This window comes from Salmo salar, chromosome ssa13, assembly GCF_905237065.1.
Source record: "Salmo salar chromosome ssa13, Ssal_v3.1, whole genome shotgun sequence".
Classification (NCBI taxonomy): Eukaryota; Metazoa; Chordata; class Actinopteri; order Salmoniformes; family Salmonidae; genus Salmo; species Salmo salar.
The window spans coordinates 106,725,245-106,743,890 of record NC_059454.1 but is presented as its reverse complement, the minus strand read 5'-3'; the positions used below and the strand labels follow the sequence as shown (position 1 = coordinate 106,743,890).

At 48.4% G+C, this 18,646-nt stretch overlaps 1 protein-coding gene across 3 annotated transcripts in view; it reads right to left on the bottom strand.

Moving 5' to 3' along the window:
* shroom3 (shroom family member 3) overlaps positions 1-18,646 on the bottom strand; it is a 209,404-nt gene that overhangs the window by 21,369 nt on the left and 169,389 nt on the right. For all 3 annotated transcript variants that reach the window (XM_014138941.2, XM_045692630.1, XM_045692632.1), the window contains 5 exons: positions 14,509-14,628; positions 13,524-14,267; positions 11,284-13,383; positions 9,906-10,557; positions 6,285-7,124 (listed from right to left, as the gene is read on the bottom strand). In XM_014138941.2, the coding sequence (XP_013994416.2) occupies positions 6,285-7,124; positions 9,906-10,557; positions 11,284-13,383; positions 13,524-14,267; positions 14,509-14,628 (4,456 nt within the window). The remainder of the gene's footprint in view (positions 1-6,284; positions 7,125-9,905; positions 10,558-11,283; positions 13,384-13,523; positions 14,268-14,508; positions 14,629-18,646) is intronic.

Sequence of the window (18,646 nt, the reverse complement as noted above, 5' to 3'; positions counted from 1 at the left end):
TAGGACCTCTGACAGCATAGCTACATATACTACATTATACTGTAGGACCTCTGACAACATAGCTACATATACTACATTATACTGTAGGACCTCTGACAGCATAGCTACATATACTACATTATACTGTAGGACCTCTGACAGCATAGCTACATATATACTACATTATACTGTAGGACCTCTGACAGCATAGCTACATATATACTACATTATACTGTAGGACCTCTGACAGCATAGCTACATATATACTACATTATACTGTAGGACCTCTGACAGCATAGCTACATATATACTACAGTATACTGTAGGACCTCTGACAGCATAGCTACATATATACTACATTATACTGTAGGACCTCTGACAGCATAGCTACATATACTACATTATACTGTAGGACCTCTGACAGCATAGCTACATATATACTACATTATACTGTAGGACCTCTGACAGCATAGCTACATATATACCACATTATACTGTAGGACCTCTGACAACATAGCTACATATATACTACATTATACTGTAGGACCTCTGACAGCATAGCTACATATATACTACATTATACTGTAGGACCTCTGACAGCATAGCTACATATATACCACATTATACTGTAGGACCTCTGACAACATAGCTACATATATACCACATTATACTGTAGGACCTCTGACAACATAGCTACATATATATACTACATTATACTGTAGGACCTCTGACAGCATAGCTACATATACTACATTATACTGTAGGACCTCTGACAGCATAGCTACATATATACTACATTATACTGTAGGACCTCTGACAGCATAGCTACATATATACTACATTATACTGTAGGACCTCTGACAACATAGCTACATATACTGCATTATACTGTAGGACCTCTGACAGCATAGCTACATATATACTACAGTATACTGTAGGACCTCTGACAGCATAGCTACATATATACTACAGTATACTGTAGGACCTCTGACAGCATAGCTACATATACCACATTAAACTGTAGGACCTCTGAGAGGTTATCCTATAGTAGGGATTATAAACTAGATTCAGCAGCGGGACGATTTGTTCTTGAGCGGATGGTCAAGGGGCCAGAACATAATAATAAAACATTTGTAGACTGCAAATTGACTTCAGGGAGCCCTAAACGATATATTGTTTGATGAAAACAATCATTTTAAACCTTGCTTACATTTATATACGATAACGTCTCTCTATTATGTGTGGGAATACTTGGGAACAGATTTCCTAAATTAAAATCACTTGGAGCTGAGTTCCTGGTGTTTTTAGTCTTTTACATCCAACATAATTATTATTTTTTTGCTCAGATAACTTGGGGGGCCAAATAAAATCACCCACGGGCCAAATTCGGCCTGCGGGCCGCCAGTTGGGGAACTCTGTCCTATAGGCTGTGTGTGTTTGCTTCAGCTGTCTTTCTGTTTTCAACAAATATTATGTTAGTGGAAAAAGAGAGGAAAATGTTACAAATCTCTTTCATTCCTACCCATGATAAAGCAGTTTTATTCACACCCACAGAGTGAGAGACAGTGGTTATGTGAAAAGCAGTGTGTGTTTATGCTGGCTGTAATCGCTCTGGGAGATAAGGACTTTTTAATATCCATCCATCCTCAGGACCCAGCAGTGGTTTCCTGACTGACCTAACTGACCTATCAGCTGCTGTGGCCCGAATGGAGCTTCTAAAGACGATCATAATTGTCTGTAGCTTGCTCCTCCTTGGACCACTGCAGTGTGTATGTGTGAGGGTTATGTGTATGTGTGTGTATGTGTGAGTGTTATGTGTATGTGTGTGTGTGTGTGCGCATGTGTCTGCGTGTGTTTGTTTGTCTGTCTTATCAGTCTGTGATCAGTCAGTGTTCTGCCAGTCCTGGCCCAGTGGCACCACACAGGAAGTCAGAGGATCTTGGGTATTTCCTGTCTGTGGAGCTGCTGGCCAGGCCAGGGCGAGGGGCACCATAGAGATAAACTTATTTAACTATTTATCACTATGAGGTCACTATATAGACCCGCCCTGTCACCCCTCAGGGTTAGGTAATATTCACATGGAAAAGTCCATAGACCCACTACAAAAGGCTTTCGGAGCCATCATCGACTCAGTGGGTTTTGTCCAACATGTCTCTGGACCTACTCACTGCCACAGTCATACTCTGGACCTAGTTTTGTCCCGTGGAATGAATGTTATGGATCTTAATGTTTTTCCTGTTAATCCTGGACTATCGGACCACCATTTTATTACTTTTGCAATCGCAACAAATAATCTGCTCAGACCCCAACCAAGGAGCATCAAAAGTCGTGCTATAAATTCTCAGACAACCCAAAGATTCCTTGATGCCCTTCCAGACTCCCCCTGCCTACCCAAGGACATCAGAGGACAAAAATTAGTTAATCACCTAACTGAGGAACTCAATTTAACTTTGAGCAATACCCTAGATTCAGTTGCACCCCTAAAAACTAAAAACTTCTTTGAGGAAAAGATCATCATCATTAGAAAGCAAATTACAGACTCCTCTTTAAATCTGCGTATTCCTCCAAAGCTCCGTTGTCCTGAGTCTGCACAACTCTGCCAGGACCTAGGACCAAGGCAGACACTAAAGTGTTTTAGTACTATATCTCTTGACACAATGATGAAAATAATCATGGCCTCTAAACCTTCAAGCTGCATACTGGACCCTATTCCAACTAAACAACTGAAAGAGCTGCTTCCTGTGCTTGGTCCTCCTATGTTGAACATAATAAACGGATCTCTATCCACCGGATGTGTACCAAACTCACTAAAAGTGGCAGTAATAAAGCCTCTCTTGAAAAAGCCAAATCTTGACCCTGAAAATATAAAACACTATCGGCCTATATTGAATCTTCCATTCCTCTCAAAAACTTTAGAAAAGCTGTTGTGCAGCAACTCACTGCCTTCCTGAAGACAAATAATGTATACGAAATGCTTCAGTCTGGTTTTAGACCCCATCGTAGCACTGAAACTGCACTTGTGAAGGTGGTAAATTACCTTTTAATGGCGTCAGACCGAGGCTCTGCATCTGTCCTCGTGCTCCTAGATCTTTGTGCTGCTTTTGATACCATCGATCACCACATTCTTTTGGAGAGATTGGAAACCCAAATTGGTCTACACGGACAAGTTCTGGCCTGGTTTAGATCTTATCTGTCGGAAAGATATCAGTTTGTCTCTGTGAATGGTTTGTCCTCTGACAAATCAACTGTAAATTTCGGTGTTCCTCAAGGTTCCGTTTTAGGACCACTATTGTTTTCACTATATATTTTACCTCTTGGGGATGTCATTCGAAAACATAATGTTAAATTTCACTGCTATGTGGATGACACACAGCTGTACATTTCAATGAAACACGGTGAAGCTCCAAAATTGCCCTCGCTGGAAGCCTGTGTTTCAGACATAAGGAAGTGGATGGCTGCAAACTTTCTACTTTTAAACTCGGACAAAACAGAGATGCTTGTTCTAGGTCCCAAGAAACAAAGAGATCTTCTGTTCAATCTGACAATTAATCTTGATGGTTGTACAGTCGTCTCAAATAAAACTGTGAAGGACCTCGGCGTTACTCTGGACCCTGATCTCTCTTTTGAAGAACATATCAAGACTGTTTCAAGGACAGCTTTTTTCCATCTACGTAACATTGCAAAAATCCGAAACTTTCTGTCCAAAAATGATGCAGAAAAATTAACCCATGCTTTTATTACTTCTAGGTTGGACTACTGCAATGCTCTACTTTCCGGCTACCTGGATAAAACACTAAATAAACTTCAGTTAGTGCTAAATACAGGGCTTTCTCCTATAGAGCTCAATTTTTATGGAATGGTCTGCCTACCCATGTGAGAGACACAGACTCGGTTTCAACCTTTAAGTCTTTATTGAAGACCGATCTCTTCAGTAGATCCTATGATTGAGTGTAGTCTGGCCCAGGAGTGTGAAGGTGAACGGAAAGGCTCTGGAGCAACGAACTGCCCTTGCTGTCTCTGCCTGGCCGGTTCCCCTCTCTCTACTGGGATTCTCTGCCTCTAACCCTATTACAGGGGCTGAGTCACTGGCTTACTGGTGCTCTTCCATGCCGTCCCTAGGAGGGGTGCGTCACTTGAGTAGGTTGAGTCACTGACGTGGTCTTCCTGTCTGGGTTGGCACCCCCCCTTGGGTTGTGCCGTGGCGGAGATCTTCGTGGGCTATACTCGGCCTTGTCTCAGGATGGTAAGTTGGTAGTTGAAGATATCCCTCTAGTGGTGTGGGGGCTGTGCTTTGGCAAAGTGGGTGGGGTTATATCCTGCCTGTTTGGCCCTGTCCGGGGGTATCATCGGATGGGGCCACAGTGTCTCCTGACCCCTCCCGTCTCAGCCTCCAGTATTTATGCTGCAGTAGTTAATGTGTCGGGGGTCTAGGGTCAGTCTGTTATATCTGGAGTATTTCTCCTGTCTTATCCGGTGTCCTGTGTGAATTTAAGTATGCTCTCTCTAATTCTCTCTTTCTTTCCTTCTCTCTCTCGGAGGACCTGTGCCTTAGGACCATGCCTCAGGAACTACCTGGCATGATGACTCCTTGCTGTCCCCAGTCCACCTGGCCGTGCTGCTGCTCCAGTTTCAACTGTTCTGCCTGCGGCTATGGAACCCTGACCTGTTCACCGGACGTGCTACCTGTCCCAGACCTGCTGTTTTCAACTCTCTAGAGACAGCAGGAGCGGTAGAGATACTCTCAATGATCGGCTTTGAAAAGCCAACTGACATTTACTCTTGAGGTGCTGACTTGTTGCACCCTCGACAACTACTGTGATTATTATTATTTGACCATGCTGGTCATTTATGAACATTTGAACATCTTGGCCATGTTCTGTTATAATCTCTACCTGGCACAGCCAGAAGAGGACTGGCCACCCCTCATAGCCTGGTTCCTCTCTAGGTTTCTTCCTAGGTTTTGGCCTTTCTAGGGAGTTTTTCCTAGCCACCGTGCTTCTACACCTGCATTGCTTGCTGTTTGGGGTTTTAGGCTGGGTTTCTGTACAGCACTTTGAGATATCAGCTGATGTAAGAAGGGCTATATAAATACATTTGATTTAGATTTTTTTTTTTTAGGTCACTATATAGAACCGCCCTGTCACCCCTCAGAGTTAGGTCACTATATAGACCCTCCCTGTCACCCCTCAGGGTTAGGTCACTATATAGACCCTCCCTGTCACCCCTCAGGGTTAGGTCACTATATAGACCCTCCCTGTCACCCCTCAGAGTTAGGTCACTATAAAGACCCTCCCTGTCACCCCTCAGGGTTAGGTCACTATATAGACCCTCCCTGTCACCCCTCAGAGTTAGGTCACTATATAGACCGGCCCTGTCACCCCTCAGGGTTGGGTCACTATATAGACCCTCCCTGTCACCCCTCAGGGTTAGGTCACTATATAGACCCTCCCTGTCACCCCTCAGAGTTAGGTCACTATAAAGACCCTCCCTGTCACCCCTCAGGGTTAGGTCACTATATAGACCCTCCCTGTCACCCCTCAGAGTTAGGTCACTATATAGACCGGCCCTGTCACCCCTCAGGGTTGGGTCACTATATAGACCCTCCCTGTCACCCCTCAGAGTTAGGTCACTATATAGACCCTCCCTGTCACCCCTCAGAGTTAGGTCACTATATAGACCCTCCCTGTCACCCCTCAGGGTTAGGTCACTATATAGACCCTCCTGTCACCCCTCAGAGTTAGGTCACTATATAGACCGGCCCTGTCACCCCTCAGGGTTGGGTCACTATATAGACCCTCCCTGTCACCCCTCAGAGTTAGGTCACTATATAGACCCTCCCTGTCACCCCTCAGAGTTAGGTCACTATATAGACCCTCCCTGTCACCCCTCAGAGTTAGGTCACTATATAGACCGGCCCTGTCACCCCTCAGGGTTAGGGTTATGTACAGTAGAGGGCATAATAAATCCATATGGTGATAAACAACATCCTTGTTTAACATCCCACAGAAACTGACTTTGCAGCGGAATCCTCAGCTATCGTAGACAGTATATTTTAGCTGCTATCTTTCTAGGTTAGTTTATGTGCCAGCTGTAGTCAAGGCCCTGTCAGTCGGAGGGAGAGCTGGGGTATAGAAGCCAGCGGTGTGTGACCTCTCCTGACCTCTATGACCTCTCCTACCCCTGGGACACTCATCATCCAGCCCTGGGTTTACGTGCCTGCTCCCAGTCAGGCCAGCTCAGACACCAAAGTTAGATTAGTAAAGAAGTCTACAAAGTGTAAAATCAGAGAGTGTATTGTACTCTACCTGATTGAGTCTCTCGCCAGAGGGCGAGGAGCGGGATCTGAAGTGCTGGGGTGCAGGCCTCTCAGAGCGCTCCAGCAGGTCCTCCGCAGAGGCTGACTTGCCAGAGTTCCGGGCTGGAGCTGCCCTCTCAAAGGCTCCATCGCCTCGCAGGAAAAACTCCTGGCTCCGGAGAGCCTCATAGGCCTGGGCTGGATCTTCTCTACCAAGGCTGGATCTGGGCAGCTCTCCCTCCAGTAGCCCTTGGAATCCCGAGGTGTCTGGTTGGGTGGTGGAGATAGAGGCTGGGGCCTTGGCCTGGATGCGTGGTGCAGTGACCCTGCCTGGATAGAAGCCCTGGAGGCCAGGAGGCAGTGTGGAGCAGAGCCTTCCCTCACCAGAGAGACTGCTGTCTTGGCGAAGAGGCTCCTGAAGAGAGGCTAGGCTGGTGGTGGAGGTTGAGGAAACACTCTGGGTGTCTGTAAAGGGCTGCAGGTAGGCACTGTGAGGGCGGTCACGGTGGGCGCGCCCTCCCTCTGACCTGTCCCTATCCCTGTCTGTCCTCCAGCCTCTCTTCCTCTCCATGTAGTCGGCCAGGGCGTCCTGCTGCAGCTGCCGGAGCTCCGGCCGGGACACGGCTAGACTAGCCTGGTGGCCCTGGGGAGCCTGGGAGCCCTGGAGGCGCTGGGGAGCCTGGGAGCCCTGGAGGCTCGGGAGAGTCTGGGAGCCCTGGGAGCTGGAGCTCAGGCTGCGACTGGCAGCCATCTCAAACATCCTCCTGCGGTCCGCCACGCTGGTCTCTGTACCTGGGAACAGGAACAGCTGGTGCTGGCTAGTCCTCCTTGGGTCAGGCTCCAACCCCACCTAGAAGAAGAAGAAGAAGAAACCTTTATTTTCCATTATCTTGCAGAAAACAGAAATGTGTCTCTTGCATTCTAACCCACCCCCCTGAGACACACACACCCAGTCGCAGTGCAGCGCTATGAATGTAGAGCCTACCAGATGGGCGAAATGCCTTTTATGCTCGCTTCGAGGGAAGCAACACTGAAGCATGCATGAGAGCACCAGCTGTTCCGGACGACTGTGTGATCACCCTCTCCGTAGCCTTTAAACAGATCAATATTCCCAAGGCCACGGGGCCAAACGGATTACCAGAGCATGCGTGGACCAACTGGCAAGTGTCTTCACTGACATTTTCAACCTCTCCCTGACCGAGTCTGTAATACCTACATGTTTCAAGCAGACCACCATAGTCCCTGTGCTCAAGAAAGCGAAAGTAACCTGGCTATATGACTACCGTCCGTAGCACTTACATCTTTAGCCATGAAATACACTGCTCAAAAAAATAAAGGGAACACTTAAACAACACAATGTAACTCCAAGTCAATCACACTTCTGTGAAATCAAACTGTCCACTTAGGAAGCAACACTGATTGACAAGAAATTTCACATGCTGTTGTGCAAATGGAATAGACAACAGGTGGAAATTATAGGCAATTAGCAAGACACCCCCAATAAAGGAGTGGTTCTGCAGGTGGGGACCACAGACCACTTCTCAGTTCCTATGCTTTCTGGCTGGTCACTTTTGAATGCTGGCGATTCTTTCACTCTAGTGGTAGCATGAGAAAGAGTCTACAACCCACACAAGTGGCTCAGGTAGTGCAGCTCATCCAGGATGGCACATCAATGCGAGAAGAAGGTTTGCTGTGTCTGTCAGCGTAGTGTCCAGAGCATGGAGGTACTACCAGGAGACAGGCCAGTACATCAGGAGACATGGAGGAGGCCGTAGGAGGGCAACAACCCAGCAGCAGGACCGCTACCTCCGCCATTGTGCAAGGAGGAGCAGGAGAAGCACTGCCAGAGCCCTGCAAAATGACCTCCAGCAGGCCACAAATGTGCATGTGTCTGCTCAAACAGTCAGAAACAGACTCCATGAGGGTGGTATGAGGGCCCGATGTCCACAGTTGGGGGTTGTGCTTACAGCCCAACACCGTGCAGGACGTTTGGCATTTGCCAGAGAACACCAAGATTGGCAAATTCGCCACTGGCGCCCTGTGCTCTTCACAGATGAAAGCAGGTTCACACTGAGCACGTGACAGACGTGACAGAGTCTGGAGACGCCGTGGAGAACGTTCTGCTGCCTGCAACATCCTCCAGCATGACCGGTTTGGCGGTGGGTCAGTCATGGTGTGGGGTGGCATTTCTTTGGGGGGCCGCACAGCCCTCCATGTGCTCGCCAGAGGTAGCCTGACTGCCATTAGGTACCGAGATGAGATCCTCAGACCCCTTGTGAGACCATATGCTGGTGCAGTTGACCCTGGGTTCCTCCTAATGCAAGACAATGCTAGACCTCATGTGGCTGGAGTGTGTCAGCAGTTCCTGCAAGAGGAAGGCATTGATGCTAAGGACTGGACCTCCCGTTCCCCAGACCTGAATCCAATTGAGCACATCTGGGACATCATGTCTCGCTCCATCCACCAATGCCACGTTGCACCACAGACTGTCATCAGGAGCATGCCCAGGCGTTGTAGGGAGGTCATACAGGCACATGGAGGCCACACACACTACCGAGCCTCATTTTGACTTGTTTTAAGGACATTACATCAAAGTTGGATCAGCCTGTAGTGTGGTTTTCCACTTTAATTTTGAGTGTGACTCCAAATCCAGACCTCCATGGGTTGATAAATTGGATTTCCATTGATTCTTTTGGTGTGATTCTGTTTGGCATGGGTTTTGGCATGGGTCCCCAGATCCTCAAAAAGTTCTACAGCTCCAACATTGACCAGTTGCATCACCGCCTGGTATGGCAACTGCTCGGCCTCCGACCGTAAGGCGCTACAGAGGGTAGTGCGTACGGCCCAGTACATCACTGGGGCCAAGCTTCCTGCCATCCAGGACCTATATACTAGGCAGTGTCAGAGGAAGGCCCTAAAAAATTGTGAAAGACTCCAGTCATCCAAGTCATAGACTGTTCTCTCTGCTACCGCACGGCAAGCGGTACCGGACAGCCAAGGTCCAAGAGCTCTCCCTTTGTTTTTACACTGCTGCTACTCGCTGTTTATTATCTATGCATAGTCACTTTATCCCTAACTAAATATACATATTACCTCGACTAACCTGTACCACTGCACATTGACTCGGTACCAGTATCCCCTCTATATAACCTTGTTATTGTTATTTTATTGTGTTTAAAAAAAAAAAATACTTTAGTATATTTAGAAAATATTTTCTTATCTCTATTTCTTGAACTGAATTGTTGGTTAAGGGCTTGTAAGCATTTCACGGTAAGGTCTACACCTGTCGTATTCGGCACATGTGACAAATAAAATGTTGTTTTATTTGAGTAAGGTTTTGGAAGTACAGGGTCAGCCGCAGTGCAGCATCCCTGAATGGAGAGCAGTAAGGGTTTGGAAGTACAGGGTCAGCCGCAGTACAGCATCCCTGAATGGAGAGCAGTAAGGGTTTGGAAGTACAGGGTCAGCCACAGTGCAGCATCCCCTGAATGGAGAGCAGTAAGTCTTACATCGCACTCATCTCAATATCTGCGATGCTGTTCACTGCAACACCATCTCACTGAGTCTACCTTTAAGTGCCTTGCTTAAGGGCAAAACAGCAGGAGATAGGATCTTGGATACTTTGACTCACCTCATGCATGTTCTCAGGCTCGGAGTAGGACCTCTTCTTCTTCTCCATGGTGAGTCGCTTACGCCCACCGATACGGGCCGGGACTGGTGGGCCCATGGCCAGGACGCTGAGGAACTCTGGGGGGCCGAACCTCTCAGGCTCCGGAGTGACAACGTGCCTCTCTTTGGGGGTGTGAGGTGAGGGAAAGGTGGCTAGAGCTGGGTCTGGGACTGCATCTGGGACGGTGACCGTGAGCCTTTCTTTGGGGGTGTGAGGTGAGGGAAAGGTGGCTAGAGCTGGGTCTGGGATTGGGACTGGGTCTGGGACGGTGACCGTGAGCCTTTCTTTAGGGTTGTGAGTGGAGGTAGCTAGGGAAAGGGCTGGGGCGGAGGCTAGGACAGTAGTGGAGACAATGGAGGGTTTGGGGCTGGTCTTAGGTGCCACCGCCTTCCTCTCCAGAGATAAGTGCTTGGCGGGGATGGGAGGGGAGTTGTTGTTGACACTCCCGCTGACGCTGATTCCCAGATCCCTGCGTCTGAAGGAGGTGGATCGGAGCACCTTGGACTGGGCGTCCTTGATACTGTCCCTGTAGGCCCGGTTAAAGGACGTGTCCTGGATGGTCCCCAGTAGGTCATGCAGGCCATCCCTCCAATGGAACTCTCTGTCCCCATCCCTGTCAAAATCACAATGACAATCCATTTTATTCACCAAGTACATTAACCTTTGACCTGGTGAAATGGTGGTGACAACAATAAACAGAATATACAGACAGAATATAGACAATGTAATATACACATCATTTACACAATCTATACACAATCTATACACTAACATACACTGAGTGTACAAAACATTAAGAACATCTGCTCCTTCCATGACATGGACTGACCAGGTGAATCCAGGTGAAAACTATGATCCCTTATTAATGTCACTTGTTAAATCCACTTCAATCAGTGTAGATGAAGGGGAGGAGACAGGTTAAAGAAAACATGTTAAGCCTTGAGACAATATGACATGGATTGTGTATGTGTGCCCTTCAGAGGGTGAATGGGCAAGAGAAAATATTTAAGTGCCTTTGAATGGGGTATGGTAGTAGGTGTCAGGCACACTGGTTTGTGTCAAGAACTGCAACGCTGCTGGGTTTTTCATTCTTAACAGTTTCCTGTGTGTATCAAGAATGGTCCACCACCCAAAGGACATCCAGTCAACTTGACACAACTGTGGGAAGCATTGGAGTCAACATGGGCCAGCATCCCTGTGGAACGCTTTCGACACCTTGTAGAGTCCATTCCCCGATGTATTGAGGCTGTTCTGAGGGGAAAAGGGGAGGTGCAACTCAATATTAGGAAGGTGTTCCTTATGTTTTGTACACTTTGTATATACAATATTGAACAGTTACCTGTCTCTGTCGTGGCCATTCTCCTCCTGGCTCTCCAATTGGAAGGTGCTCCTGCTCCTCTGCAGGGCTGAGCCAGGGTGAGGGTCCTGGGGATTAGGGTGGTGTTGATGGGGGTACCTGGAGCTCTGAGGCTGGGTCTGGTCACAACTCCCTTGCCTCTGCTGCTCTGCGTAATGATGACCCTCGTGGGCCACCGTTGTTTTCCCATGATGTGAACTAGAGGAGGAGCTCAGTGTTCTGCAGGTGCTGCTGGGGCTGTTGCTTCTCTCCAGCATGTTACGCAGGTCATCCATACCAGCACCATAGCTCATGGCCCTCTCATGGTGCTGGGGCTGAGGCTGTGGCTGGGTTGGACGGGAGGAGGAAGGCCTCGGGTTGGTGTGGCTGGCGCTGGTGCTTTTACTCCTCTGCTTCCCCTGCCCCTGGTCCTGCTCGCGGCGCTCAAATCGGTTCACTTTCTCCAGAACAGAGAGGCTCCTCTGGTGGCTGCTCTGGCTGTTGGCGGAGCTCTCTGGACTGTCACAGCGCTGGACATCTGCTAGGGCGTTCTCCAGCTGGGTCAGGGGGTGCTCTGGTCCCCTCTGGTCCCTCTGCCGCTGGGGGGGAATTGGATCGCTGTAGTGCCAGAGGGGGGACCTGGATCTCTGGTCATTGACCTGAAGGTCAGGCCCCTGGGCCCTCTGCTCCACCCGCTGGTCAGGCCCCTGGGCCCTCTGCTCTACCTGCTGGTCAGGCCCCTGGGCTCTCTGCTCCACCTGCTGCTCAAGCCCCTGGGCCCTCTGCTCTACCCGCCGGTCAGGCCCCTGGGCCCTCTGCTCCACCCGCTGGTCAGGCCCCTGAGCCCTCTGCTCTACCTGCTGGTCAGACACCTGTGCTGGGGTACTACTGCTGCTGCTCCCCATGGGAACATGTCCCTGGGCGATCTTACTGGGCATGGTGGTGCCTGCCACTGGGTGACTAGTGTGGTGACTGGGCTCTGTGTGTCTGACCTGCCCTTCCTCCCTGACCTGGCCCTGTCGGTGGTGCTCAGGGTAGCTCTCTGAGCCCTGGGAGTACCTGGGTAGCCTCTCTCCCCGCGGCTGGACTGGAGTGTATGGGTCCCTTCTCTCCTGGCCTATAGACTGGGCTGAGCAGGGTCTGGACACCTGGCCTTGGCTCTGACCCTGTCCCTGGCCTTGGCTCCGATCCTGTCCCTGGCCTTGGCTCTGACCCTGTCCCTGGCTCTGACCCTGTCCCTGGCCTTGGCTCTGACCCTGTCCCTGGCTCTGACCCTGTCCCTGGCCTTGGCTCTGACCCTGTCCCTGGTCTTGGCTCTGACCCTGTCCCTGGTCTTGGCTCTGACCCTGTCCCTGGTCTTGGCTCTGACCCTGTCCCTGGCCTTGGCTCTGACCCTGTCCCTGGCCTTGGCTCTGACCCTGTCTCTGGTTCTGAACCTGTCCCTGGCCTTGGCTCTGACCCTGTCCCTGGTCTTGGCTCTGACCCTGTCCCTGGTCTTGGCTCTGACCCTGACCCTGTCCTTGGCTCTGACCCTGTCCTTGACCCTGGCTCTGACCTTGTCCCTGACCTTGGCTCTGACCCTGTCCCTGTCCTTGGCTCCGCTGGCTCTGCCTTTGGGACACGGTCTGTCCCTCCCCCTTCAGATGAGACCTGTAGAGACCCAGTTTAGTTTGGGTCTCCTCGTACCCTGACTTTTCCCCCACTCTGTCTGCGGGTTGAGTTGGATGAGCTGGCTGTTTGGGTGGAGGCTGAGTAAAGTCAGGATGCTGAGGCTGGCCAGAGGAAGTGACATAGGAGGATGAAGAGGGGTTGCTTTGGTATCCATTCTCCACCACTACCCCCATCCCTGTATCCACACTGACCCCCAGCCTTAATCCCTGGAGCTCTCTCAGGCTGCTCAGACCGCTCTCCCTGGCCAGGGCTGGGTACACGCTGCTGGGGTTGGGGCTGCTGGTGGGCATCTGGGCATAGTGGGGCTCAGGTGGGGGTACAGGGTAGATGCCCTGGGGCAGCATAAGGCAGCCAGACTGGGCGGATGTTTGCTGGGGCTCGGGGGGCGGCGGGAAGCCCTGACCCACGCCCTGTTTGGGCTTGGTGGTGGGGCTAGAAGAAGAATAAGACATGTTTTATAACAACAACATACACATGCCTACATCAGAGACACAGAGACACTGATGACTGGTGAAACAAACACAACTCATGATGTCCATGGGTTTGCTAATAGATACTAATGGACTTAATACCTGCTCTCAGGACTCTTCTCTATGACGGTGTGGAGCTGGCCCTCTGCCCCGAAGGAGCCCTTTCCCGAGCTGGAGGCCATGGAGCCAGAGGAGTGGTACCAGGAGGAGGTGGACCCCTTGTGGAGAGCCCTGAGGGAGCGAGCCTGATCCAGGCTGGACCACGAGTTTGGCCTCTCATGGTTCCTGATAGCCGCGTAGCTGTCGCTCCGCATGGGAGGAGCCGGCGCCCCCTTCAGGCTCTCGTAGGAACTGCGGCTGGTGCTCTGACCCCAAATGGGCCCAACACTGTGACGGTTGGGGTTAATACCATGGTTACCACCACCGCTGCTTCCGCCACTGCTGTTACTACTGCTACTGGTGCCGCGGTAACAGGCGGCCCCGCCCACACTACAAGACCCCGCCCTGCCAGCCTCGTGGTTGCGTAGCAACGCAGCAGAGGCGGAGCTAACCTCGTGCTCCTGAGCACCGCCCTGCTGGGGGTCGTAGACCGTACGGACATATCGGATATCAGCTTGCTGCATTCCCTCCGCCCCAGCCCCGCTCCCACCCCCTCCACTAATCCCGCCCCTCTGCGGAACCGTCTCCATGGAGTACGACCTCTCCTTACCAAAGGCCGGAGCGGCAGCAAGGTACTCTGGGATACTAGAGCTGGTGGAGAAAGAGGAGTAGGCTGAGTCTCTCTTACTGTGAAGGTGGTCCATACTGTTGGAGGACTTGGAGGCAGACAGCTGATGGCAGGAAGAGCTGGAGAGTACAGAAGTACTTTATTTATCCTTACTTGATTGATTGAATTTATTAGCTAATTAGCAGTAGTAGGCTGCTCCAGCTGGAGACAGCATAACATATTATGTAGGGAAAAAACACCATCAACCTGGAGGGTTATTTCCATTGTGGTCCTCTCTGGAAATGATGATTACAAAGACAAGACAAGGATCAATAAGGCATAACAAAAACGTAATAAAAAGCCCATGTTAAAGAGCAGCACCTGTAGGCTGGGTGGCCGTGGTGCTCCCCAAGGCTCTCCATACTTCCTCTAGAACTGTACTGGTCTGGACTCTTCCTCAGGTAACCTGGGTCGTAGCCCGACAGGTCTGTAGTGGACGCACTGGGGAAGAGAAAGAGAGAGAGTGTAAAAAGGAGAGAGAGAGAGGAAGAAGAGAAAGGTGTAAAGGAGAAAGCGAGAGAGAGAGACAGAGAGAGAGAAAGAGGGAGTAAAGGAGGAAGAAACAGAGGAAGAAGAGAAAGGTGTAAAGGAGAAAGGGAGAGAGAGTAAAGGAGGGAGAGAGAGGAAGAAGAGAAAGGTGTAAAGGAGAAAGGGAGAGTGAGTAAAGGAGGGAGAGAGAGGAAGAAGAGAAAGGTGTAAAGGAGAAAGGGAGAGTGAGTAAAGGAGGGAGAGAGAGGAAGAAGAGAAAGGTGTAAAGGAGAAAGGGAGAGTGAGAGAGAGAGAGGAATAAGAGAGAGAAGAAGAAATGATCAACATCACATCTTACTGTCACTCTACTAACACAACAGACAGATGTTAAACTGGACAAATAGGAACTACAATACAGTATTATAGGATACTTTTATTGTTCATTTGCATGGAAAATAATTAAGTGAAGTCAGCAATAGATTTATAACCAAATACTTACCGGTTAAAACAGCAGTCATAGGTTTCTGTTTAATGTGAAATCACTATCATCAGTACCAACTGTCCAGACTATATCTACTGACTATATGTCAATGGTATACATAAGTAGTGACTTGATGATGTTGCAACACAACCTTGAGGGATATCATTACTGTGTTCATTGTCATAGAAGAATGGATCATTAAACACTTGGAGGGACATGAGATCAGAGAGACTGGGACTGTGTCCCTGATGGAACCTAATTCCATTCATAGCAGGTTTGGGCCCGTGACTTATCAATAAACTGAAAAGTAGAACCGATTTACTTTAAAATGTTTTTTTTTTTTTAAATGTCTGATAAAAAAAAAAAAAAATTTAAAAGAATAATCACTTCCTGTATTGACTGCCTTCAATTCGAACCAGGATACATAGTGCACTACTTTTGACCAGAGCCCTGTAGTACAGAAGTAGACATGTAGAAGAAGTGCACTATATTGAGAATAGGATGCCATTTAGAACGTATATGTGAATGTGGAGCATCAATAAAATAATTTCTGTATTTTCACGGTATCATTACCAGCTCTTTCATCTTTCCGTTACTATTTTGATTTATTGTCTGTGATGGGGGCTACATGGTACATACTTGAAACTAGAGGTCGACCAATTAATTGGAATGGCCGATTAATTCGGGCCGATTTCACGTTTTCATAACAATCGGTAATCGGTATTTTGCCGATTTTTTTATTTATTTATAAAAATAAAAATAAACATTTAACACCTTTATTTAACTAGGCAAGTCAGTTAAGAACGGCCTAGGAACGGTGGGTTAACTGCCTTGTTCAGGGGCAGAACGACAGAATTTGACCTTGTCAGCTTGGGGATTCAATCTTGCAACCTTACGGTTAACTAGTCCAATGTTCTAACCACCTGCTTTACATTGCACTCCACGAGGAGCCTGCCTGTTACGCGAATGCAGTAAGAAGCCAAGGTAAGTTGCTAGCTAGCATTAAAATGATCTTATAAAAAACAATCAATCAATCAATCATAATCACTAGTTAACTACACATGGTTGATGACATCACTAGTTTATCTAGCCTGTCCTGCGTTGCATATAATCGATGCGGTGCGCATTCGCGAAAAAGGACTGTCATTGCTCCAACGTGTACCTAACCATAAACATCAATGTCTTTCTTAAAATCAATACACAAGTATATATTTTTAAACCTGCATATTTAGCTAAAAGAAATCCAGGTAAGCAGGCAATATTAACCAGGTGAAATTGTGTCACTTCTCTTGCGTTCATTGCACGCAGAGTCAGGGTATATGCAACAGTTTGGGCCGCCTGGCTCGTTGCGAACTAATTTGCCAGAATTTTACGTAATTATGACATAACATTGAAGGTTGTGCAATGTAACAGGAATATTTAGACTTAGGGATACCACCCGTTAGATAAAATACCGAACGGTTCCGTATTTCACTGAAAGAATAAACGTTTTGTTTTCGAGATGATAGTTTCCGGATTCTACCATATTAATGACCTAAGGCTCATATTTCTGTGTGTTTATTATATTATAATTAAGTCTATGATTTGATAGAGCAGTCTGAGCGGTGGTAGGCACCAGCAGGTTCGTAAGCATTCATTCAAACAGCACTTTCGTGCATTTTGCCAGCAGCTCTTTGCAATGCTTCAAGCATTGCGCTGTTTATGACTTCAAGCCTATCAACTCCCAAGATTAGGCTGGTGTAACCGATGTGAAATGGCTAGCTAGTTAGCGAGGTGCGCTAATAGCGTTTCAAACGTCACTCGCTCTGAGACTTGGAGTAGTTGTTCCCCTTGCTTTGCATGGGTAATGCTGCTTCGAGGGTGGCTGTTGACGATGTGTTCCTGGTTCGAGCCCAGGTAGGAGCGAGGAGAGGGACGGAAGCTTTACTGTTACACTGGCAATACTAAAGTGCCTATAAGAACATCCAATAGTCAAAGGTATATGAAATACAAATGATATAGAGAGAAATAGTCCTATAATTCCTATAATAACTACAACCTAAAACTTCTTACCTGGGAATATTGAAGACTCATGTTAAAAGGAACCACCAGCGTTCCCATGTTCTGAGCAAGGAACTTAAACGTTAGCTTTTGTACATGGCACTCTCACTTTCTTCTCCAACACTTTGTTTTTGCATTATTTAAACCAAATTGAACATGTTTCATTATTTATTTGAGGCTAAATTGATTTTATTGATGTATTATATTAAGTTAAAATAAGTGTTCATTCAGTATTGTTGTAATTGTCATTATTACAAAGGGAAAAAAAATTGGCAGATTAATTGGTATCGGCTTTTTTGGCCCCCCAACAATCGGTATCGGTGCCGAAAAATCATAATCGGTCGACCTCTACTTGAAACAATCAGAAAGTAGTCAAAAATAAAATAGCAAAATAACAAAATGGAGTCTTTAGTCGTTGATATTAGCACACATAGCCATCAGTGAAATGAGTGTCACACAGTAACAAAAAGTATTACATTGGAACCTTACTTTTAATGTGTCTATCTGCATATTTCAAGACATGGCATATGGGGGTGTAGTGAGATGCCCAATGGGCTGGACGAATCTCTTCTCATTACTCATCTTGAAAAGAAAATGTATACTAGAAATGTGTAAATCAACCAATCCGCCATTATTAAAATCTAATGGTGAATTATTTACATATTAAAACAGCATGGGTGACTGAGAAAAACTCATTGGTAAAGTTTAAGGCCATGTTGCAAACAATAATGCAGGTACTAAGGATGGAGGTGTGACCAGGCACTAGGGATGGAGGTGTGACCAGGCACTAGGGATGGAGGTGTGACCAGGTACTAGGGATGGAGGTGTGACCAGGCACTAGGGATGGAGGTGTAACCAGGCACTAGGGATGGAGGTGTGACCAGGTACTAGGGATGGAGGTGTGACCAGGCACTAGGGATGGAGGTGTGACCAGGCACTAGGGATGGAGGTGTGACCAGGCACTAGGGATGGAGGTGTGAACAGGCACTAGGGATGGAGGTGTGACCAGGTACTAGGGATGGAGGTGTGACCAGGCACTAGGGATGGAGGTGTGACCAGGCACTAGGGATGGAGGTGTGACCAGGCACTAGGGATGGAGGTGTGACCAGGCACTAGGAATGGAGGTGTGACCAGGTACTAGGGATGGAGGTGTGACCAGGCACTAGGGATGGAGGTGTGGCCAGGCACTAGGGATGGAGGTGTGACCAGGTACTAGGGATGGAGGTGTGACCAGGTACTAGGGATGGAGGTGTGACCAGGTACTAGGGATGGAGGTGTGACCAGGTACTAGGGATGGAGGTGTGACCAGGCACTAGGGATGGAGGTGTGACCAGGCACTAGGGATGGAGGTGTGACCAGGCACTAGGGATGGAGGTGGGACCAGGCACTAGGGATGGAGGTGTGACCAGGTACTAGGGATGGAGGTGTGATCAGGTACTAGGGATGGAGGTGTGACCAGGCACTAGGGAT